Consider the following 24,326-nt stretch of genomic DNA (forward strand, 5'->3'; position numbering starts at 1 on the left):
TAGATCAATACGGTGTAATATATACAAGCTTCTATAAGCAGTCGGTGCAGAGGCAGGCAATGCCAACCTATGGAATCCAACGCAAGACTTTACAACTTAGTTTTGCGCCCCTTGTGAATTGTTGTCCGACCTGACACCCCAAATAGTTAGTGGGGAGGATTCTATGAAACCTGGGTTGTTGAGGACACAAGGGGGGCAGGGGAGAGGGAGGGAGGGAAGGGGGCAGGCAGGGGGGACAAGGAGGGGGTGGGGAAACCTATGGAATCCTAATAAGTTAAAGAAAGGGGATGTCAGTGTAACCAGTGCTACGGGCAAACATCCTCCTCCTAAATACACATGACTGAATCAAATATAGTCTCTCTGAATGTCCAGGGTTTGCACTCTCCAGTTAAACGTCGGGTTATCCTCGATAGGCTGGTAAAAATGCAGACAAAGATAGGGATACTGCAAGAGACGCACCTCCTCTCGAAAGATGAAAGGCGTATGGCACATCGAGCATTTCCGCAACAATACTTTGCTTCCAGTGGGGAGAAAAAGAGGGGTGGCCACATTAATGGGGAGGGCTCTAGCCTTTCAAAAAACCCAACTTTGTAGAGATAAAGAGGGGCGTTATCTGGACTTGAAAGGGTAGAATGTACACAATCCTGGCCTTATATGCCCCCAATGAACGCCAAGATGTGTTTATAAGAAACTTACTGGGAACACTGGGCAGCTAGTGTGAGGGCCAATTAATAGTTGGAGGAGACTTCAACTGTGTCATGGACCCAGCCCTGGACAAAACACTCCCACCCACAAACGCAGACCAAAGAAATAGACAGGCACTGGGTCGGTTTTTTAGGGAAATGGGAGTCATTGAGACCTGGCGATTCTTTCAAGGGGACAGCAGGGAATATACCCACTACTCAGCGGTTCATCTGGGCTATTCAAGAATAGATATGATCCTTTTCTCTACTACGTTAATTCCACAAATAACAGGGGTGGAAATTGGGGTGGAATATCACTCAGACCATGCACCAGCGATAGGGGGTGTGGTTTGGAGGGAGGGAGATCACAAAAGTAAACCACCCTGGAGACTGAATGAAGTCCTACTGAGAGACATAGCACTCAGCACATATTGAGACCTCTATAAATAACTATTTTAAAGAAAATGACAATGGGGAAACAAGCTCGGGGACAATCTGGGATGCAGGGAAGGCAGTGATCAGGGGTGAACTCATGTCACAAGCAGCTGCATACTACCGAGAAAGAGCAATAGTGACTCATCGGTTAGAAACAGAGGTAAGAAAATGCGGAAATACAACATAAAACTTGCCGCTCAAGGAAATCCCTGCGAGCACTTCGGAAGATCAGAACACAGTTCGAACATCATACTGCTGACCAGATGGCCCTGTCACTACTCCGCACGAAACAGTCCTACTACATTCATGGGGGCAAAGCAAACCGATTTCTAGCGGCGAAACTGAGGAAGCGTAAAGCCTGCAACTAAATAGCACAATTGAACCATGAACATGGGAGATCGCACACAGCAGAGCCAGACAAAATTAAAATAATGAAACACTTCCATGAGACATTCCTGAGCACCGAGAAACTGGACCCCACACAACAGACTGCCTATATAAGCGCTTTACCCCTTCCCCAAATAACAGAACAAGATAGAATCAGACTTGGAAGTCCGATCTCAGCGCAAGAGGTCAGCGATGCCATCTCAGCCTTGCCAGCCAACAAAACACCAGGCGCCGATGGTCTCAGCAACGGTTACTATAAAACCTTCCATATCCAATTACTCGGCCCACTGACAAAGCTTTCTAACACTATCAGAGAAGAAGGGAGAGTGACGTCAGACATGGAAAAGTCCACAACTATTCTGCCCTTGAAGCCCGGGAGGGATCCGCGCAACTGCGCAAGCTACCGCCCTATTGAACACTGATGCAAAGATTTACACGAAGATATTGGCTACCCGACTGATGAAAGTACTCCCAGATATAATACATGACGATCAAGCAGGATTCATCACAGACCGCCACACACAGGACAATATCAGAAGGTCAGCAGACGTTATAGACGCTGGGCGAAGGACACAACAAGAGTTTGCAATAGCTGCCTTGGATGCCTCCCGTGCATTTGACAGTATGGACTGGAACTATCTGTCTCTAATCTTGGAGCGCTTTGGCTGCAGCCTGGTGTTCACCAAGATGGTACTAGCTAACTATCAAACCCCATTAACAACTCATGATCAACGGCCAGAAAACGGAACCGATCGAAGTCAGAAGAGGCACGAGACAGGGGTGTCCCCTGTCCCCGCTGATATTCGCAATGGCAATGGAACCGTGTGCCACGCGGTTCAGACTAGAAACCAACATCAAGGGCATGACCCTAGGTTCCGAAACCCATAAACTCGCATTATATGCGGATGGCATTCTCTACATGGGTGATCCAGGTAACACAATGCCCTGTGCAATGGCTAAATTAGAGAAATTCAGTCAAGTCTCGGGATTCTCTGTAAATTTCCCTAAATCAAAAGCAATGAACATCACAGCGAAGAGGGAAACGATAACAAGGCTAGAGCAATCATACCCATTGACATGGGCGAAAGACTCCCTTGACTACCTGGGAATACGGCTAACCACGGAACCAAGAAAACTTTTCCAGGCGAACATCACTCCCTTATGGAAGCAATTGCAAGAAGACATGCTCAAATGGGAATCCCAGGAATTATCGTGGTTTGCCCGCATCATGACTGTAAAAATGACCATACTCCCACGCCTACTTTATACGGTAAACTCAATCCCGGTGGCCATCCCACCAATCAAGATCAAAGAACTGCAGAAAGCAATCGTTAAATTCATATGGCAAGGCAAGAGGCCAAGGATCCAGAAGGGTATCCTAATGCGACCCCCACTCTTGGGAGGCCTCGGAGTACCAGACGTGGGCAGATACATATTGGCAGCACACCTAGCCCCTATGCTGCGATGGGCCAAGGTCGAACATCACAAAGGATGGTGCAGAATAGATCAATCAGTCACGACGACCCCTCTGATCTCACGCCTAGGTCTGAAAGCTAAACACAGAGAAGGTGGCGGTGCCCTCCTGGAATCTACAAAGGGGTCCTTGCAGAGCTGGGATATAGCCAGGAAACAGAAACGTATCCCACCGGGTCTGGGCCCATATTCACCTATACTACATAACCTGGAATTTTCTCCAGGCCTCCGAGGCAAAGACTGGGAGGGATGGAATGAAGTCGGGACCCTGAATTTGGCAGAGATGTACAGAGATGGCTCCCCACTGCACTTCACGGACTGCCAGCAGAAGTTTGGTATAGGAGAAAGGGAGCGATACAGGTACTTGCAAATCAGACATTGGATAGCTCAACCCATGGTGAAAAGAGCGGGCACACGATCACCGTCCGGCTTGGAACTAACCTTACAGGAGGGCCAGACCAAAAAAGGGATCACCAGACTCTATAAACTTCTTTCAAACTCCCAAACGTCAGATCGCCTCCTATATCAAGTGAACTGGGAAAGAGACTTACAAGTATCCATAACGGAAGAAGAGTGGTGCAAAATATGGTAACGAGCGCATGGTATCTCCAGATGCACCACGATTCAAGAATCCGCCTATAAAATGTGCTTTAGGTGGTATATGCCTCCACACCGTTTACATAAGATCACCAAGACCTACTCGCCGTTCTGCTGGAGAAACTGTGGAGAGAGAGAGGGGACTTAATCCACATGTGGTGGTCATGCCCCAAGGCAACGTTACAGATATTACAGGTGTGGACCTTCCGATGTCCCCGAAAACTATCCTATTAGGGGTCCCGATCGAGGGCAAATATGCAATGTCCGGGGCGACCGCCACCCTCATTACTCACTTGCTAACGGCTGCAAGGATGACCTTGGTGCAAAACTGGAAAAAGGAGGAGGGCCCCATAGTGGCATGGTGGTGGGTCAAGATCTGGGGTGTGATGGCCATGGAGAAAATATGTGCACTTACGGCTGGAAAATATCAAAAATTTCTGCCGACCTGGTCCCCGTTCCACGAATGTGTGAGCGATAGAGAGGCCCTCTTTTTTAAACCCCGGCTTCTCAGGAGTATACATGTCATATGAGGGATTACAACAGCACGGAGGAATGAACTCAGGACTAACCCTAAAGGGTACCCTTTCATAGGTTGATCTCTGTAATGTGTTATGGTATTTTGAAGTGTTAGTTAAAGCAGGGAGGGGGAGGGGGCAGGGGAAGGGGAAAGAGGTTGGGGAATTACAAAATGGAAAACGAAGAACTTTCAGAGGTTAAGACGCTTCGTCTATTGTTGGTTAACATCAGAAAGAGGGAGGTTGATTAAGAATGTTACCTTACTGGTTCTGAACTGTTTTGATATACTTGTATGCCTCTGATCCAAAGATAAAGTATTTAAAAAAAAAAAAAAATAAACGAAGAGGAAAAAAAATATCACTTGGTCAGCTCGTCATCGGTTAAGCTGTGAAAAAGTTTGTTGTCCTCAAAAGGAATGTCCATAACCTTCTCCTGGACTTCCTTATTGAACTTGGTTGCATGGATCCAAGTACCTACATCAATCATGAGGCCTGTGGCTGATGGTCAATATGATGTGCTGCAGATTCCAACAAGGCTAAAACCCTTGCATCCGACAACCCTGTTTTGAAATGGTCCCGATTATCCTGCAGAATGTACTGTTCGAATTCAGAACTTTTTTCCACAGTTTTTAATTGGTAGCAGCTAGAACAGCTTTGGCGTTGGCTTGTCTAAGCAGGAGTGCAGAGGAGTTGAGAGGCTGAAAAGGTAGAGGAGGACTGACCTGCGGCATCCACGACTGTGAAAGAAGGGTGAGGATACGTGGTTAAGGGAATCTAATCCAAAGATAGAAGCTTGTAGTGGGCATCTATCTTTCTATTCATGTGTAGACCCAAATGGGGTCCCCCCACCCCCGCACACCCTTCTACCCTCCACTAATAGGTCCTTCTGCAGAATATGGCCTGATCGATCAGGGGCTTTCAAGAACAGGGCTTCTGACAACATGCCCGTTTGAGATGGAGGAGGCTCTAGTGTTGGAATGTTCAAGTAGGATATGAAATCAATGGCTGAGTCATGAAATGCATTGAGGACAATGGATTCTTCTCTTCCTTCTGTGCATCCACCATATCCTTATCGGCTGAAATTTCTACAGGGTCGGCCAGGCATGGCACTTGTGTCGTCAGCTTGGGTTACCTCGGTTCAGGAGGCCATTCCACCAAACCCTGAGGAGGTGGCGGTGGAGGAAGTAGTTCAGGCAGTTTTGGAGTTCCCCAAGACTCAGGGAAAAATGTCCCTGCATGTCCTCTCGGGGCGCAAGCGCATCAAGTTTTGGAACCTGCTAAAGAAAGCATCCTCCGAGGACTGCCTCAGCTGTGGCCTCAGAATAGGGCTGTGAAATGTCTTCACTATGAGGATTTTTTTGTTACACCATCAGTAACAATATAACAGGGTCTTGAGGTATACTGCCGACAACATAAAAAGTCACTCACCTTAGCGACTAACATACTCCTAGTGCAGCGTCCCCTTCTCGCCTTTCCTCCGGACCTATGGTTATTCGGTCGGGACCAAAGCACTTTTTTACAGCAGAAAAAAAAAATGACTTTCTTACATTGGCATAGAAAACTATTTATGGTTTGCTACCATTATGTATCAAACATTGCTTAAAAAAAACGACCAGCGAATTAATGGTTCTAAATGACTTTGGGTGCTCTGGACCAAAACTAGCACCTGGCCTCGGTAGGGCTTGCGCTTACATTGCAGCCAAATGTTGAACTGTGAGAACGTCCATCCAACATATAGAAAATCTGCTTCACTTTAGGAAAATTATCAAATCCCTTCTCTTCTAAATGGACCCTGTATTTTCCTGGTCCAGCAGGCAAGCAGAGATACCTTCAGGTCGTTGTACCACACACACATAAAAATAGTAAATAGAGATGATCAACATCATAAATGAGATACAAAACCTGACATCTTGGAAAAAACGTTCCCACTTCCTCACAGAAACTAATTTTATATATAAAATTGTAAAACATAAATTTTAAAATAAACACATTTCCTAGCAAACCTCTTTAAAAACAAAGTTACACATCCAACAAGTCCTCAACACTATACCCAAGGGCATAAGCAACAATATCACCCGCAACCACAATACTCAGTACCGATCTCAAAAGAAGACAAAGTTGGCTGGCCAGTAAACCCTTGCCCACCAGACATCTACAAGAACATCCTCAGCACAGAGACGCATACAATATTTTTGCAACCTCATGAACCATTCATTAGGAACAAAGTGCCTATACTAAACCACTTCTTAAAGATCCCTCAGGAAATGCAGACAATCCCACCAAATACCAGCCTGCATCAAACATCCCTCACCCGGCCAGATTGCTAGAAACTCACATATATGGACATTTCGTGTTACATGGAAACCAACCACCAACTAGACCAGGCACAAGTCAGCTCCAGGCATATGAGAGGAACTTAATCACCCATATTATCCATCGGGGAACACCTACAAAATAAAATCAATTCAGACTCCAACATCACTTCCACCTTAATATGACTAGATGTTTCAGCAGCTTTTGACACAGTCAACCATGCAACCCTCATTAAATGGATACAAGAAGCCTGGGTAAGCAACACTGCACTACAGTGGATGAAATCCTTTCTGACAAAAAGAGCAGACACCACCTGGCTACCCCGCATCAACTTAACATCACACTCACACACACACACACACACACTCACTTGTGAGGTTCCACGGGCTCATCCCACTCAACACTCCTCAACATTTGCATGACCGCAACCCATGAAACACACCAAGAAACACACAAAGTGCATGATCCTCAAATCATCTACAAAAATCGGTACCCGCAACCAAACCCTTGTCAACTGCCTCTCACAAATCAACACATGGATGAACAACAGATTTAAACTCAACACAGTCAAACTAAAATCATATTCACACCAAACAACTTCCAAATACAACTCCACATACCATGGCCTACTGAAATGGGAACCAGATCTAAAGCATTCAAAGTTAATGTGGAAATTCAAGTTAGAATACATACACCACACCATTTCTTACTCGCCAAGCATTTACCATCACTTGCCAAATGTTAGTGGCGAGTGCATATTTTGCACCCCGTCCACAGGAGTTAAAAGAACTCATAATTTTGATGGACAGCGACTAAACACTCAAACCTCAAGTCACTGCAGCAGTAAATAAATGCTTCTTCCACCTATGTACTATCAAGCGGATATGCCGTCTTTGTTGTCATATCAAGAAAGGACTATGCTTCCTTGGAATGCCCGATTACCACACCAAAAAACGGCAACAGTTATAGAACTCAGCAGCAAGACTCCTAAAACACAGCAAGAAAGACCACATCACACCAGCACTAATATCCCTAGACTGGCAACCAATCAAGAAAAGGAGCTCTTTCAAAACATGTGCAATTTTCACAGAGCAATTCACGAACATCGAACAGAATTCCTGCAAGAAAGAATGAAAACTGGAGGTCAAACAATGACAATGATTGAACCCAAACAATATTCAAAAATGAAACATGGTGGATCACCCTTTCCAAACATCTCAAGGAAGAGGAACAACAGAACTTGGGTGGGCAATTCAAACATGTTTTTATTGCTTTTCCAATCTCGCAAAACCATGGCCAAAGAGGAGTACACCATTTTAATGCGAAGCGGTACAGCTTAAAAAGTGCCTGGTCTTGGCTCGGGATTCCTGGGTCACATGACCCAAGTGGACTGACTTACCAGTGAAAGAGACCCACTTAACCACCGCTCAATGGGTTTAAATTTATCTAACAACCGACTCAACAACAATTCATCCCCATACCCTGGTATTAGGAACCATCCCCTCCTTCCCCCGCTAACCTTACTAAATACTCCTACAAACGGTTCCATGTTCTTTTGCTGACAGGAATTACTTTGTGGTACTTTACTTTGCATTTTTTCCTCCAATTTGGGCGTGGGAGTGTTTTTCCAAACTGAAACTACCATCACAACAGCCAAAGCACTAGTCTAGCCTCCCTCTCCTACTATAAAACCTGCTCATTCCTTGATTTTTTTTGTTTACTATTAATTTTATTTAATTTTTTTAAGATCCACCTGCACTTCTGTAGGCCATGCAAATGGCAGTAGTGTGTGGTATCGATCCCATTAACATAACTGCAAACTAATGTGGAGAAATAAAAAATGAAAATTCAAGCAACTTAAGTTGAACGCTTGGGAATACTCAAGCTAGTCAGCAGGAATCTGACCCAAAACATGACCTTTGCATGGCATCTATAAAGCACGCGTTCCACTGAACAAAGACCATCTTTGTACATTTATGGGCCTCACAAAGTACTATAGCAAATTTCATCAACCCATTCTCTAATAAAACTGAACCACTTGCAACGTACACCGAAATGGGTTCTCCAACGAATGGTCTGAACAGCGCTAGGCTGCCTTTGACAAAAATCTTCTGAATTCTTTAACTTTGTGATAATAATCCCACCATTAGAACAGTCAACACTACTGCATATTGTCTAAGAGCCACAATGATGCCGCAACAGAATAGTGACTCTGAATTTTCATCCATGGTGATATCTAATGGCTAATAACTGGGTTATGTAATTTTTTTGTCTTGATTGCCAATAAATAGGCGTGCACGAGCCTCTTATCTCCACCTCGTTTGAGGCTGTGAAAACAGCCCTCTGGTCATCAGTCATTCATGTCAGAAAATCACTCTAGGTTGTGTCTCAGCGCTAAAAGACAGGCATGCCTAAGTTCATGTGCTCATCAACATGATTAACCATTTGCAGTCAGGAATTGTAAAGTTCTTAGACTCAAAGAGCTACCACTCAGAATTATACACTTAGTACAGGAGTTATGTTAATGCATTTAATATGACCCCCTATCATCTGAGGGTTCTTATTTTCATTTAACAAGCTAAAGAAAAAGAAGATATCACACCTATGAACAAGATTGCCATGTGGGCAAAGAGCATGTTTTAATGGATAAATAATAAAATAAGTGGTGGTTTTAGATTAACAGCATTTGTAACCTTTATCTCCCATTAAGCTATGCTATGCTACACTATACGCCATCAGTCTCCATGCGCCCGGCAAGCTTCCACCTGTCCACTCACGTTCGAGCGGAGTGTGCTTCAAATGAAAAAGCTCCTTCTTGGGTTGAAGAGTTCTGCTGAGCTGGGCGTCGCTATCTCACGCCTATGCTGCTGCTGCTCTGCACTCCTCCCCTGCCCCTTTGGCTTGAATGGACTGGCAAGTCTGCTGGGCTTCCTCCTCTGTTCTTTGTGCTGGGCTATATATTTATCAAGTAAGATGGTGGCCCTACACGTGTGCATTCGTCATAACCACCGAGGGCTAGAGCTAGCGTCTCGGTCGAGGTAGGCCCCCTGTATAAAACTACATTAGGTAGGTTTTTGCACCTCAAAGTGAGATCTCTGCAAACATTTAGTAAATGCCTTCACTATACAGTATGGCATTTGTGAAGTTCTGCAACTGTCACGACCCTCGCCCAAAACCCCCTCTGGCAAACCCATTGGCCAGGTGGAGTCAGGACTCGGGCCTCTAGAGCCTGGCAACCTCTTCAAAAAGCTCTCATGGGGCCAGTCCTGGCACCTATGGCACCAGGCTCATACACCATGAACAACAATGTGCTTGGGAACTACTTTATTGTATTGTCAGCCAACATGGAGGCATCCACATAGCTTGGTTCCCTAAGAACCAAGCTATGCGGTCTAGTGTTTTGGGTGTGGCAGGCCTGGAACTACTGTCCCTGGTACTACTATACCTGGGCTATATAAACCACACCCTGACTGCAGAACATGCTTCGTGTTACTTTGCAGCTTGCAAAGTGACGCTCACCGTGTCCAGCTAGTCCCTCGAACCTCGGAGAAGCAGACAGCAACATTACGCATGGTATGCTTCTGCAGGCTATATTAGTCGGCTGTTTATTATCAACATCTCTCTCACTTGTTACCCAGTACTTTGTATGGTACCCTATGGGCCTTAACTTTGCGAATGTGCAAGATGCTTCTGTTCGTGTCCGTCAATTTCCTGTTATTGAATCCTTATCAGATATAACACTTTACCCGTGTGAGGTTAAAAGGCGGCTCTCAGATAACACCTAATGGTGTGAAGTTAAAACAGGCTGTTAGCTGTCATTGTGGTCGGCCAATCTGCCAAAACAGGAAAGCACCATTTCCTGGACATGATCTTGCAGAGCCTACGATTATTTATTTAGCAAGTGTTGCAGACTAACTTTCTATGTTAAAGTGTGCTGTATGTTTGAAGAACACCTTTCATGGCTACAGGTCGTGTAAAACATTAAAAACTGTCTTAAACTTAAATTAGTCTTAGTTCATGTCAAAATGTTGGCATGGGCCTGGGCCACCTAATATTTTTTGGACTTGCAAAAATAAATAAATTCAGGATTGAACTGATCACACAACCCATCAAGACAGGTACATGTCTTGCCCTCCGAGTCAATGATTATGCAGCTTTGCACAGTCGTAGCAGATAACACTGATAAAGATGATCTTCTACGGTGTAGTGAAAAAATGTTGCCCTGCCGTCTTGGTACACTGTAGGTAACTAGGGTATCACACTTGCCAAGTACCGTCTGCATGATTAACATTGGCAGTCAACCAAGGATGGGGACATGGAATGAAATCACAGCATGGTCGTTGTCCCGTGAAGCCAAAAGGTGCCTCATCACAAGCATCCAATATATGACACTAGTGGGGAGGAAGGAATGGACTTTGAACACATGCATCCTGACCAGTTATGTGCATTAGTCCTGACAGAATATACTTCACAATGTATGAAGCTCACCTCCTCCAATCCATCAATACTGCCACTACCATCGACACCATGATAACCGTGTTTTGCAGAGAAGGATACTCAAATGTCATCTCCGACAAACAAATCCAATTCAGGTCTACAAACATGGTAGCATTTCTCAAGAGGAACAGAATAAAGTATTGCAGAAAGACCTTATACCACCCCTATGGCAACAGCCAAGTTGAAAGAGCCAACCAACCACTTCCACACACCAGAAGGCATCACTTAGCAACTAGCCTTGCACTGTCAGTAAAGATCATAGATACTTAGGGCACAATGAACTAGACGACATAATCACTTGTACTTAGTTGCACAATACAGAGTATATTGGTTATCAGAGGGAGAATAGGGCAGATGATTACTGGGGACAAAAAGATGTAAAAGCACGATTTAAACTGCTGTTTAAAACTAAGCTACAATGCAAATGGATAAGGTGCAGTGAAAAAAAAAGCAAGCCCCATGATCTAAATGGAAGAGTAAACTGAAACACTTTAATCAGTTGGTCATTTATATTCTCACAGTAAGAAATAATGCTGCGTGTGATAGATCAAATAAAATTAGGAGTGAGAAAAGGGGGAAGGTTTACAAAATGGGAAACCGGTAATTGATCGAGGCACTGTCAAGCTTTTGAGGATGATCAATGTAGACCGTGATTTGTCAACGTGTTTCGACTATTAATCAATCCTTTTCAAAGTCTTTTTCAGAACTGCTTGCTCTTCAATTCAAGTACAGCAATTATACCACGTTAAACAATGGAGTTAGCCCACATTTCTTAGCCCACCAGGAGCACTAAGCTTGTCTTTTATGGTCTAGAAACCGAAAAGATTCTTTGCTGGTGTCGGCTGTGCTGACTAATCACCAATTATTGGGGTAGTTGATGTCAAGATGTAGTTGAGGAACGCCATTGGTCCAGGTCCTTTATTATGCTGATAAATTCTAATTAATGCCGCCTCATTACAGACATTCAAGAAGGTAGCCTTACCTAGAAGCTCAGTACCAGTCACTTATACTTGCTAAACACAGGGAAAATACTCCAAACCTATGCAATGAGAAGTTCAGAAGTTTCACAAATCAAGTAGTTCACAACGTTAAAGGAAAGTCATAGCCTGAGACGAAGTACGTAGTTACGGCAGGCAGTGTAATGGTCAACTTCAGGTGGACAAGATGGCCCTTGCCCATCATTGATATCAACTGTTTTCAATATAGCATTAAATAGCACTTTTGGGAAAGGGCAGGTACGTTACAGGTCCTTCAGCCTGAGCCATGCAGGCCCAAGTGCAGCATTCCAGTCCTGTGCATGAAAACGATATTCAGCGCCATTAGCTTGAGCTGCCATCTGGGGAGCCGATACTTTTTTTATTCCTTTTTACGAGAACCTGGCTTTGCCCAATTCATGCTTTCCTTAAAAAAAAAAAAATTAAGCATGTCTGCAATGGGAAATAACTATTTCCAGGATCTAAAGGTGAGCAGGTGAATGCGCAGCTGAAAGGGTGTGGGGGAGGCTTGTGGGGGTTTGAAGTTTGGCACTCACAGTGGAGACTTGTCCTGGGGCACCGCCTCCAGGGACAGGGTGAAAGTTGGGCAGAGGAGCAACAGCCCGGTATGAAATGAGGGCAGCTACTTGCAGATTCCGCTTGCATTCCAAGCCTCCAGATTGGACAGCTCTCTACCACAGGTGTTAATGTATAATACAAACAAACATACAGCAAAGGGAACTCTGGAGGCTCACTACAGTGAATGGTATTGCAGATCTGTAGATGGCAAACTGGATGGAAATACTGATCACTACTTTGTACAAATATCTGGTTTGCTTTGTGTATTCATTTTGTAAGAGGGAATAAAGTAAGAGACTAAGCAGAGTGGATGGCGTAGTAGGCAAAGAACTGGACAAATTCAGTAGAATAGTGTACGTTTGTGGCTAGCTTACGTTCAGGGTAGCTGAATAAATAAATATCAGGTGATAAAAATAGAATGTCAAGGAGTTTTGGATCAGCTCACGGGTTGAGCACCTGTTGCACAAATGCCTGCAACCAGCAGGTCACAGAACTAGGATTGTCATCAGAATCTTTTGACCATGTAGATTTTCAAAAAGTGTTCTCTTGTCAATATGAAACACCTTCCCCAACAAAATTAAATATAGGAGACCCTGAAATTTAGAAATAATAACCGAACTTTTACTGAAAAACAGAGACAATTCAGTGTTTTACAATAGCAATATTGTAATTATGCTTATTGAACAACTTAAATGTTTAGGAATGGAATTGTAGGAATGTCTTTTAAATAAAATAAAGTTTAACACATACTGGTCTTTCCCGAACAGGACAGTCACCTTAATAAAAAGTATCATCCCGATAACTTCTGGTTTGCAATTATTTGAAAAAGAAAGAACTTCTTTTGCCTTGCACACCCACACAGGCCTTTGGCACTTTTAAGAGTGGAGGAGATCATTACTGCTGCACTCTCTCTCTACATTAGCCTCTTTGAACTTGAGAGCCATGTGGGCAAGAGAGGAATGAAGGGTGAGCTGCAGTTTCATTGAGCAGGGTAATTTAAATAGCTAGCTGTGCTACACAAGTGGCAATTTGATTATCAAACCTACAGAACTGCATAGCAAATTGCTATGCGACACCGCTTATTGCACGCCTTGCTTGGGGACACCATCAGGAAGAAAGGTGGGTTCCGAGTTCTCCGAGATGGAGAAGGAAGGTTTGCACGAGTGGGAGGCAATCCAGTTGAGAGCAGTATTCTGAATTCCAAGGTCAGTAAGTGCTCGAAGGTGCGAGTGGTGGTCCACAATATCAAAAGGCAGCAGATCGGTCAAGAAGGATTAAGATAGAGAGCAGAGGTCAGAAAATGCGAGACATGGCTAAGGCCTGTTCGCATAGAATGTCGGCTGAGGCGTCCTGACTGGAATAATAAAATGCTTGGCCGCGGAGGGAGTTAGAAGGATGCACTTGTCCAGGGGCTGGAAGCCTGGTGATCTTGAAAGGATTCAGTCTTGTTTGTTCAGTGACACTTTATTTTTGCTCAAAACACAAAATAATCCAGTATTTGCTTCAATTTAAGAAAAGCCTGTCTAAATAAGTATTATTTCACCCACTTTAACCACCAAGCTGTACATGTGCTACGACTTATTTAATGAGGTGGGCGTTGTGCGTGTAATTATTGGATGATATTCAGTCACTAATTGTGGCATGAGATATGCCTGGCTAGACACAAACATGAAATGTTGCCCCCTGCTTTACACTTAATCTCCCCAGTGGCTCAACCCCACAGGTCGCGTGGGGATCAAATAACAAGAAATGTTACCTTACTCTGGGGCTAAAATAGCACTAGTGTTGTGCCTCACCTGACATCAGAGTCAAAACTGCTGGTAGCATGATCGGAATACATGCAAGCACTCTTAGTGGCTGGCTAAGGAGGTGTTGATTATAGAGTAACAATACTGCATGGTTTCTTCAACAAAGGGTTTATACAGAGTTTATTTTTTTTAATCTGTATTTGCTTAATTAGTCAACTGTTGGGTTTAGGTCGCACAAGGGTTGAGTTACTAATGGTGTACAAATAGCAATAAACTTAACTAGATATATGAAATGCGTTTTCGACTAAGAAACCTAAAATTCAATAAACGGCATATCCACAAAAATCTTATAAATTGTTAAAGACCAATAACTGATATTTACCACTTAAATGATCACTGCTACAAGTGCATGCATATTCAATCACGGTCATCTATTCCCATCCCTCCCTCACACTTTAGTGCTTTTTCTGACCATTACCATAGTTTTGCAGGAACGGTATGTTTTAAGAGTGATTCCAAATCAGCACTTGATCATAGTAACAGAAGTCCTTTGCAGGAATGTATTTAACTCTTCTGCCCGCAGCATTGTAATCCATATGCTACTGTAATATAATGGACTGCAGAGACTGACAATAAAGCCAATGAGTGCACACAAGTACTGACCCAAGGCCGAGGTTTTTAATATATATGGTAGCACTCCCGCCTCGGGTCTTGCTCACAAATCTCTCAACAACGAAAAAAGGAGATATAAGAGTTGAACCAAACAAAAAAAATAAGCAAAAAAGGTGAAGGCATAGTCATTCCATCATCTAGAAGTCCCTTTGCCGCTCTTCCCATAGGTCTTCTTTCCTTCGTCTCTCCAATCTCAAAACTCTGCTTTTTAAACACAGTCTGCCATGAATGTTTGGAATCTACTATCAGGGATACAGACGTGAAGAAAAAGAATGGTGATGATTGATCAAATACTATGTGATAACAGAAATACGTTATGTGTGGAGGGGGCTAGTCTGTATAATATCAATAGTAAGTTTACTTCATGTGAAAAGTACTCGGGACATTGTCATTTTATTAAACCAATGGTGCTTTAATGATACGATAGGAAGCCAGGTGACTGGCAGTAGTACTAACGTAGTTTGATGACGACGGTATGAAACGTCTAAGAACATAGTTACGGACAAGATAACCATCTTTCCGGGACAGCTGGAAACAACGCACATCTAAGCAAATGAGGAGTCGGATCAAAATAGGAGATGCTGAGGCAACGTCCTTGAGAGTCACATGCAAAATAATGTATCCACGATCGAATATCGCTGTATTACAACTGACGTTCACCATTATTTTTTTATTCTATGTCAAGACTCGGAGGCTCAGATTATGCTATCACTTCTCTTTACTCACTCGAGCAGCATCAGTTATATCAACAAACATAAACGATAACCAATAAAACTACAAAAACCATCACATTTGTAGTGCGTTTTTCATAGGTTGTTCTGGTCACGTGACTTTGTTCTCCAATCACGCTTCTCCTATCCTCTATAATACGCTCCGTCTCCATAGTCCTTCCTCTTTCTTTGCTGCTCGAGCAGCTGAGACAAGTACTTTATCTAGTGAATTTCATGTATATTGTGATTAATGCTTATGTTTATATGTGCGTGCGCACAGCTACAGTGTTTAAGGCACGCAGTGCGCTAGTACTAGTCGGCGGAGCATATCCGTGGTAAGGGGACGGGACTTCTGTTCCGGCGTCATTTGTCGCGTAGGAGGCACTACAACAAAGGAAGGTTGCAACGGCGCGACAGGACTCGTTGGGTTCCGGCGCCATTGCAAACTTAGAGTTTTAAGAAGTGGCAGCTTTGTGTACACACACACACACACAGCATCGGATTGCCTGTTCCGGGCATTCTATTGAGCAACGGCATCCTACTGCTGTATTTGGGGTGTGAAGAGCAAGCAGCTCTGCTAAAGAGGCCGCGGGCGCCATCTAGTGGCGCAAGCTGGTACCGCAGGCTGAAAGGAGCTTTGGTGCCATACAGCTGGGTTCAGCCCAGTTAAAGTGAAATAGACCCCCCCTTTGTTCTGCCTGCTGGGGACGAGGCATTAAGAGATTACACAATAGCTCATTGATGGGCTCAGTCCCAGGCAAAACTGCTAACTGATACCGAGAATCGCTAAGCTACACTATAAAAGATATTTTTGACGGGGGCAGCCCAGGCAGACTGCATTTACAGTTATTAAAAAGGCACTACTAACATGAGTGATTACTCAGAGGAATCTGAAGGTCCTCAGGTCAGCGGCCTGCGTATGAGTGAGGCAGTCCAAAGAATGGAGTGCCGAGAGGCCGTGTGGAGAGAGGGGCATTTTGCGAGGCCTGGCTGCCTTGTCGCAAGGCAAGGCACACAGGAAGAGGGAAGCACACATAAAACCCGCAGGGACTTTAGCGCCCCCCCCCCCCCAACCTCCCCCGGTTCACCCCGCAGATCCAGCTCAGTGAAAAGGAAGGCGAGGTCTCGTGAGAGGCGAGTCACAAGCTCAAGCGAGTCAGATGACTACTGCAGGAGCAGTTCCAGATCTGAGGAATTCACCTCATCAGAACCTCCGACCTCCCCAGAAGAGGATGAATGCCAGCCTAAGAGTAAAAGAGGCAGGAGGGAAGAGGAGGATCCTCTCAGAGACGAGTTTGATCCCGACGACCTTGTGCATCCATGGTCCAATGAGTGGGACCACCCGGAGAAAATTGCAGAGTACATCAGGGGACGGTTGAGGGCGCTGCTGAGCAAGCAGGCAAGATCCAAACTGAAAGCGGATTGCCCGAGACCGGACAGGGTAGCTGAGACCCCTGAAATCATTGAAAGGATCCTTACGTTCCTGGGCAGATATGGCAGGGACGTGAAGAGGTGCATCGACAGGTTCGGGGGGGGGGGGGGGTCGTGCCAGGATAAGTTGCTGAACATGCTGGGGCCGATTACAAGAATCTGGCAGAAGAGGCAAAAGCTAAGAAGGAGCCCATGGACCTGGACATTGTAGCTGGTTGGGGTCAGAGGATCCTCTGTCTGCTGGGGGATGCCAATACGGCGTTAGCCACGGAGAGGAGGAGGTCCATCCTAATGAAACTGGACACCAGGCTGGGTGAGATGGCGACATCAGAGCAAGCGATGGCAGCAAAAGGCAAGCTGTTTGGGGACCTGTAGTTCGCAAGTAGATATGTCTCAATGGATAGAGCCCAATCTTCTCTGAAGAGAATATTCGGCCGAAAGGTTTTTGACAGGGCTGGAGGAGGAAAGGGACTCTCGTCCAGCCATGGCCAGTATAGAGGCTCCTATAGAGACAGAGCTAAATTGGAAACAGGAAGATCGAAGATCCAACCCCTTCTTCCCTTCCAGAGTAAGAGGCAGGGGTAGAGGTTGAAGGAGCAATAGCAGGCAACAGCACCAGAATAATTCCGGTGAGAGAAGTAAAAATTGACAGAAATGTTGAGTATTCCTCCGCTAGGAGGGAGAGTGAAGCTGCATGTAGAAAAATGGGAGGAGTTGTCCTCAGATGCATGGGTAAGGCAGACTGTGCAAGGTTTTCAGTTGGAATTTTGGCAAGAACCAGATCAGGTGGTGCTGCCAAGGCAAATAAGGTTCAGCAGAGAAGACGAGGAGCTTCTAGATAAGGAGATAGAGTTACTCAGGGTAAAGAACGCAATAGGCCCAGCCTCAGAAGGTCCGGGAGGTTTCGTAAGCACCAGTTTTTAGTGAAAAGGAAAAACAAAGTAAGACCGTTGATAAACCTGAAAGGTTTGAATTACTTTCTAGTGTACAGGCACTTCAAGATGGAAGGGATTCATCTTTTAAGAGATGTCCTCCAGAAGGGAGATTGGTTGATAAGGATAGATCTCAGAGATGCATACTTAACGATTCAAATTCTTGCAGAGCAGAGACAGCTATTACAGTTTGTATGGAAGGGACAGAAGTGGGAGTTCAAATGTCTTCCGTTTGGGCTGGTGTCAGCGCCATGGTGTTTCACCAAGCTATTGGGACCTGTAGTAAGATATCTGAGAGAGCAAGGGATCAGAATGGTCATTTATCTAGACGATATCTGTCTAATGTGTCAGGACAAGGAGATTCTAGTAGAGCGGGTTTGGATAACCACTGTTTTACTACAACAACTGGGATTTTTGATAAACTGGGAGAAGTCGGAACTAGAACCAGTGCAGGAGATGGAATTCCTGGGGGTTCAGTTTAGAGACAACGCAGGGTATTCTCAAGCTTCTGTTAGACTCGGTGTACTCAGTAAAGAAAGAGATGAAGAGTATTATGACGAAGCGAAAGATTTCTTTGAGGGAAATAGTGAGACTGGTAGGCCATCTGTCATTATCAATTCAGGCAATATTCCCAGGGCCTCTGCATTACAGAGGCTGAAGATATATCATCTCAGGAGAGGTCTATCTTACCAACAGAAAGTGATGATATCGCAGAAGTGAGATTGTAACTGGAATGGTGGTACTACCACATGGAGACATGGAATGGCAGGGCGATATCTGGCTCATCCCTGGACCTGGTGATAGAGTCCGACGCCAGCCGATGGGGAGCCAGGTGTGGAGACCAACCGACAGGAGGGAGATGGTCGAGCGAGGAGCTGGGTCTCCACATCAATTGCCTGGAGCTTCTGGCGGGATCCTTCGCGATTCGGTGCTGGACCCGGGAAGGAGTGAAAGCTACCATTCTGTTGAAGATGGACAATGTTTCGGCAGTCAGATATATAAATCGACTGGGCGGAACGAGATTGAAAAGGCTGACGTAGATGGCCAAAGAGTTTTGGAATATATGTCTCCAGAAGGGAATAAGCATGAGAGCGGAGCATCTGCCAAGGTATCTCAATTTGGTAGCATATCGGAATTTGAGATACTTGAGGGACTCCAGCGATTGGCAGCTGGACGACTCAGTATTTCAGGAGATAATGCGTTGCAGGGGTCCGTGTCAGACAGATCTGTTCGCCTCCAGGCTGAACAGGAAGATCTCCAGGTTTTACAGCTGGAGACTGGATCTGGAAGCGATAGCGACAGATGCATTTCTCCAGGTTTGGGGACCGGCAAGAGAATACGCTTTCCCTCCGTTCGCCATGATAGCGCGCACAGTGGCGCAAGTCAGGCGGCAAGAAGCCACAGTTATTTTAATAACACCAGACTGGAGAGGTCAGGCTTGGTTTCCGGATCTTCTGGAGTTGTCTTACGAGGCTCCAATTCGGTTACCAGACAGAGAGGATATATTGTTAAATCCAGCAGGAGAGACTCACCCGTTGGGGAGGTCAGGGAACTCGAGCCTCATAGTTTGGGCGATTTCAGGAAAAATTGGTCTAAGCCAGGACTTTCAGGGACAGCTCAAGAATTTATTAGAGAGTCATGGGCACCGGCTACAGGGAAGGCCTATAGAGTGGCTTGGTGTAAATGGAGTGATTGGTGTATGGAGAGAAAGGTTGATCCCGTACCAACAGATGTAGTTCACATAGTGAATTTTTTTGCAGCGCAAGCGGCGCAGGCTTACAGGACCATTAATAATTATAGATCAGCGATATCAGCAGGTCATGTGTACATTGAGTTAACTACTCTATTATGTCCGATTTCATGCAAGAGTGTCCGATGTGAAGGCTTTAGAGATAAACAGGAAATCCTTTTCACCTTCAGGGGTAGTATTTTAAGTAGAGAAGATGAAGACAAACATTAAATCGGTTGAGTACATGGCCTTTCCAGGGAAACCAAAATTGTGTCCAGTTAGATGCTTGAAAGTGTATGAAGAAAGAGCGAATAGAGCGAGACCTGATGAGGAATATCAATTGTTGTTAGCTATTAGAAAACCTTTTAGAGCGGAAGCAGCAGCCACTTTGTCTAGATGGGTAAGGTGGTGCATGGCTAAGGCAGGTATAGATGTAAATAAGTTTGGGACACATTCCACACGGTGTGCTATGGCATCGTCTGCTTTTATGGCAGGAGCCCGACTGGAAGATATTCTGAAGGCGGCAGACTGGTCTAATGAGGAGACATTTAAGAATTTGTATTTTAGACCAGTAGAGCAAGTAACGTCGGTGGTGGTAAGTAAGCTTTAAACAAGCATAATCTGTGACTCTGAGTCTTGACATAGAATACAGATTTTCCATACATTCGTTACAGAAAGTCATGATTCTATTAAAGACTGAGGCGAAAGATTATTCCACCCAATTTCAATCGCTACTATAAAAATGTGTAAATATGATATTTGGAATTTAATGCGATGTATTTGATATGATAATGTTATGGTTATGCAATTGCCCACCCGTTCATAATGAGATTGGTAATGGTTTATATTGGTTTCAGGGACGGAGCAGAAAACGATGCCTTGAGGAGGATATAAGGGAGAGTTAAGTTGGGACGCAAGTTTGAATTTGTTCAGCAAAAATAAGAGGAAGGACTATGGAGACAGAGCGTATTATAGAGGATAGGAGAAGCGTGATTGGAGAATGAAGTCACGTGACCAGAACAACCTATGAAAAACAGACTACAAATGCAATGGTTTTTGTTTTTCATGTTTGTTGATAAGTGATGCTGCTCGAGTGAGTAAAGAGAAGTGAGAGCATAATCTTTCGCATCCGAGTCTTTAATAGAATCATTACTTTCTGTAACTAATGTATGGAAAATCTGTATTATTCATGACTAATATTGTTAAGGGATAACATTCACTTCACCATTCATGTACTGAAAGGGGCAAGTCACCTTTGGGAGCACTGGTTTGGTTATCATACACTTATACTGCAGTAACCTCCGATGGACCCAATCAAAGTATGTTGTGTGGGTGGGGATAAACACCACACTTTCCAATTGTGGTTGAGTCAATAGGGACAGTGCTGACAAAGGACTAAAGCGGTGGGTGGGGCTAAATCCAGCAGGGGCACTGTCGAAGTCGAATCATACATTGAACACCACAACCAATCACACCGTTTTCGGATTCCTGTAATGAAAATAAAATAAACCCACATCGGTAAACTCAGAGATTGCAGCAGTTTAAATACAGTAAACACCAGCATGTCGGACAGATTTATCAATCTTGTTTCAGTTTAGTCATTCTGACAGGTAAACCCACTTATGAGAACGTCAAAAAAAGAGACACGAGTATACTTATTCAGCACGTGACATTGCATTCGTGACCCAAAGTTACACTATTAATACCAAGAAGGATAATAACCAGAGAATTGACTACATTATAAGAGGCGGTTATTAATAAGGCCGGTAATTACTGCATCAATATTCCCTACGCGGCTTTGCTGCCGCAGACTCCACACCCTCCCCATAGATCAACTTCAAAACTCCACCCACTCACCCCTCTCCACGAAGTCCTTGCAGTGCTGCTCTCTGCTCAGTGGGCCCCGGCAACATTCCTGGTACAGGCACAGCAACATATCCAATAGGGTCTCCATGCTGAGCGCAGCCGGTGGCCCGCCCATGGCCAGGCTCTCCAGAGCCCGCAGGCGGCGCTCGGCAGACATGCTGCTGGGAAGCAGGCGGCTATAGTCGCGCGGTCAGCTCAGTTCCATGGCGCTCCCAGGTGTGCGTCACCGGTGCAATCGCTAGTCCTGCCCAGTGGTGGGAGACGCTACGTCACCGGCATGAGCTTCATAGTTCTACGTAACGAAACAAGTACCTACTGCAGGTACGCTGGCCCCCTTCCCGAAGTCCAGCAGCCCTATTACGTCACAAGGAACTAAAAACTAAGATTTGCAGCACCGGCGAGGACTCGTGGCTCGACTCTGCGTCACAGGCGCCTTTTGCCAAGCCTCTTATGTGCTGAGTGAATTCAAGGCCTCGAATGCACATAAGCAGAACTGCAAGGATCCCGTTGCCAGCCTTTCCTCAGGTGCTCTTGCAGCAGCGCACAGCTTGTATGTCCTTTCCCGGCCACGGTCAGGCGTTCCCTATCCAGGAACTGGACAGGTTGTTCTGGCTCACCTGGACGCTTGGTTGAGGAGGAGCGATGGGCCACGCCCACTACATTTAAACCACGCCCCATCCCAGGTAAAACCTGTGTTCTCTAGGCCACACCCTTTACCCCAGGCTATGTGAAGGCGGGGACACGTTCTCTGATTGCAACCCACCCCATTACTGGCCTTGCCTCCTCCAGTGTGACAGACTTGTAAGGCAACCAATCAAATAAGGCGCGTTCATGGATTAGTAATAAAAGCAGGAAGCTGGGTTGGATTGTAAATACACAACACGATCTGTCAACAACAAAAAAAAAGCGCCAGAGAGCACCTATCCAATGGTCGACTGCCCAACAGGGAAGTTTGACGATTTCCCGCACGTTCATCTGGACCGTCTGTTGTGCTGGTAGTTGGTGTTTTCAGCTCCTCTTTTCCACCCACCTCGCTTTCAATCCCTCCAATCCCTTTTAAGGAAAGAGTTTGTTCTAAAGTTTCCAGTATGCTATTCCACATATCGTGTGTCAGTTTTTGCTATGTTTAGCTACTTTTACAATACTTATATAGGGGCACGCGCATTTTAAAATTAACTATTTGGACCAATTTTTATTGAAGGAAACCCCAAACCATACTTAAATTAAGATTTTGGCCTGCTTGCACGGTTTAATGAAGATTCCCCCTTGCTAATAGCGCAGGCAGCTCTTGATTCTATTAAAAATCAAGGAGGCGAGCATTATGCTTCATCTTCTTATTTATCACTCTCCAGCAGTTTCAACAAAATATAAAATTTTTCAATCTTTTCATTGAAATAACCTTTTTTTTTTTGTCTCGTTCCTTTCTCGTATGGTTTCAGCCATTCTTCTGCTCGTCTCCTAGTGGCAGAAATAACAGTATATGTTAGGGCGGCGGATACACACCCTATTCTGGGAGAAATCACGTGAGTTATTTGCTACATATCACAATACATTTCTCATTAGTATGTTAGCTCTCCCGTGTATCCAGGGCGGGAAAATAATGCTCGCCTCCTTGTCTTTAATAGAATCAAGTGATCGTTGCGCTATTAGCAGGGGGAATCTTTATTCTATGTCAAGACGGAGGCGAGCATTATGCTTGTTCAAAGCTTCTTACCATAGCTTCTGCTAACGTGTTAATTGGTTTAAAGTAAAACGTCCTAAACGTAGTATCACTAGCCCAATCAGCTGCTTTCAGAATATCTTGCAAAGTCGCGCCTTGCCTCGGTGCTTTTGATGCCATTGCGCCTCGAACTGAATGCGCTCAAAATTTTGACATATCTATTCATGCTAGGCTCATAGTCTCTCTAACCCACCTTGCTATGGTGGCTGTCACAACGCCTTTATGCGGTTTCCTGCGCGCTATTAGCAGTTGCGTAGTCCCCATTGGTCTCGGCTCAGCTGTCCTATTTACATATGCTTTTATGCAGGCGGCCACGCACCACTTCGGATGCTCTTGCATATATGGGTACGTTATTGTGGAAGAATCTGTCTTCGTTCTCCTGGCCAGATGGAAAGTCACTCCGTCTGGTCCATATACCATCCTGTCTACCTCTAGCGCTCTGACGTCTGTTACTCTTCTACATGACACCATACACAGTAGCATCACTAATTTCCCAGACAGTCTGTCTAAGGACAGGTATTTATTGCTAGGCCAGTCTGCTAACAACTGTAGTATGACTGCCACGTCCCATAAGGACTCGTATCTTGGTTGCAGTGGTTTCCTAAATCTTATCCCTTTTAGGAGTCTAATTACTGCTACATTCTCCCCTACCGGGACTCCTTCGATGGGCGTGTGGCATGCTTATATCGCAGATCTATACACTCATATTGTTCTATAGGCTTTCCCGTCTTGTAGGAGTTTTGCTAGGAAATTCAGTATCTCTACTAAAGGGGCAGAAACGGGATGAAAACCTCTCCTTTTTCACCACCTTGACCATCGGCTCCACGCCGCGTCGTAGCTCCTTCTAGTCGAAGGGGCCCATGACTCAGCGATGAGGTTCGCACCCTGTGTCGAAATGCCTGGGAGATTCCAGCATCTCCTGCTATCTTGCACGCCATCAGTGGCAGTGTCCCCTTCACTCTCAGAGGGTGACACGACCCAACTGGGTCTGTAAGAAGATTTTCTCTTTGAGGCAACATTCTCGGATAATCGGATATTAGCTCCATGAGCGCTGGAAACCATACC

The 24,326-nt window shown here is 45.0% G+C and overlaps 1 protein-coding gene across 2 annotated transcripts in view; it reads right to left on the minus strand.

Annotated features, from left to right (window-relative positions):
• Nucleotides 1-22,261, minus strand: part of LOC138566955 (serine/threonine-protein kinase MRCK alpha-like) — a 2,642,347-nt gene extending 2,620,086 nt beyond the window's left edge. The window contains exon 1 of one of the 2 annotated variants that reach the window (XM_069644738.1): nucleotides 21,533-22,260. In XM_069644738.1, the coding sequence (XP_069500839.1) occupies nucleotides 21,533-21,698 (166 nt within the window). In that variant the 5' untranslated portion in view covers nucleotides 21,699-22,260. Of the gene's footprint in view, nucleotides 1-21,532 lie in introns of both variants that reach the window. The other variant, XM_069644739.1, reaches the window with a different exon arrangement.
• Between the last annotated feature and the right edge of the window lie 2,065 nt (nucleotides 22,262-24,326).

The sequence above is a fragment of the Ambystoma mexicanum genome, chromosome 2p (assembly GCF_040938575.1).
Source record: "Ambystoma mexicanum isolate Mex_15411 chromosome 2p, UKY_AmexF1_1, whole genome shotgun sequence".
Lineage (NCBI taxonomy): Eukaryota > Metazoa > Chordata > Amphibia > Caudata > Ambystomatidae > Ambystoma > Ambystoma mexicanum.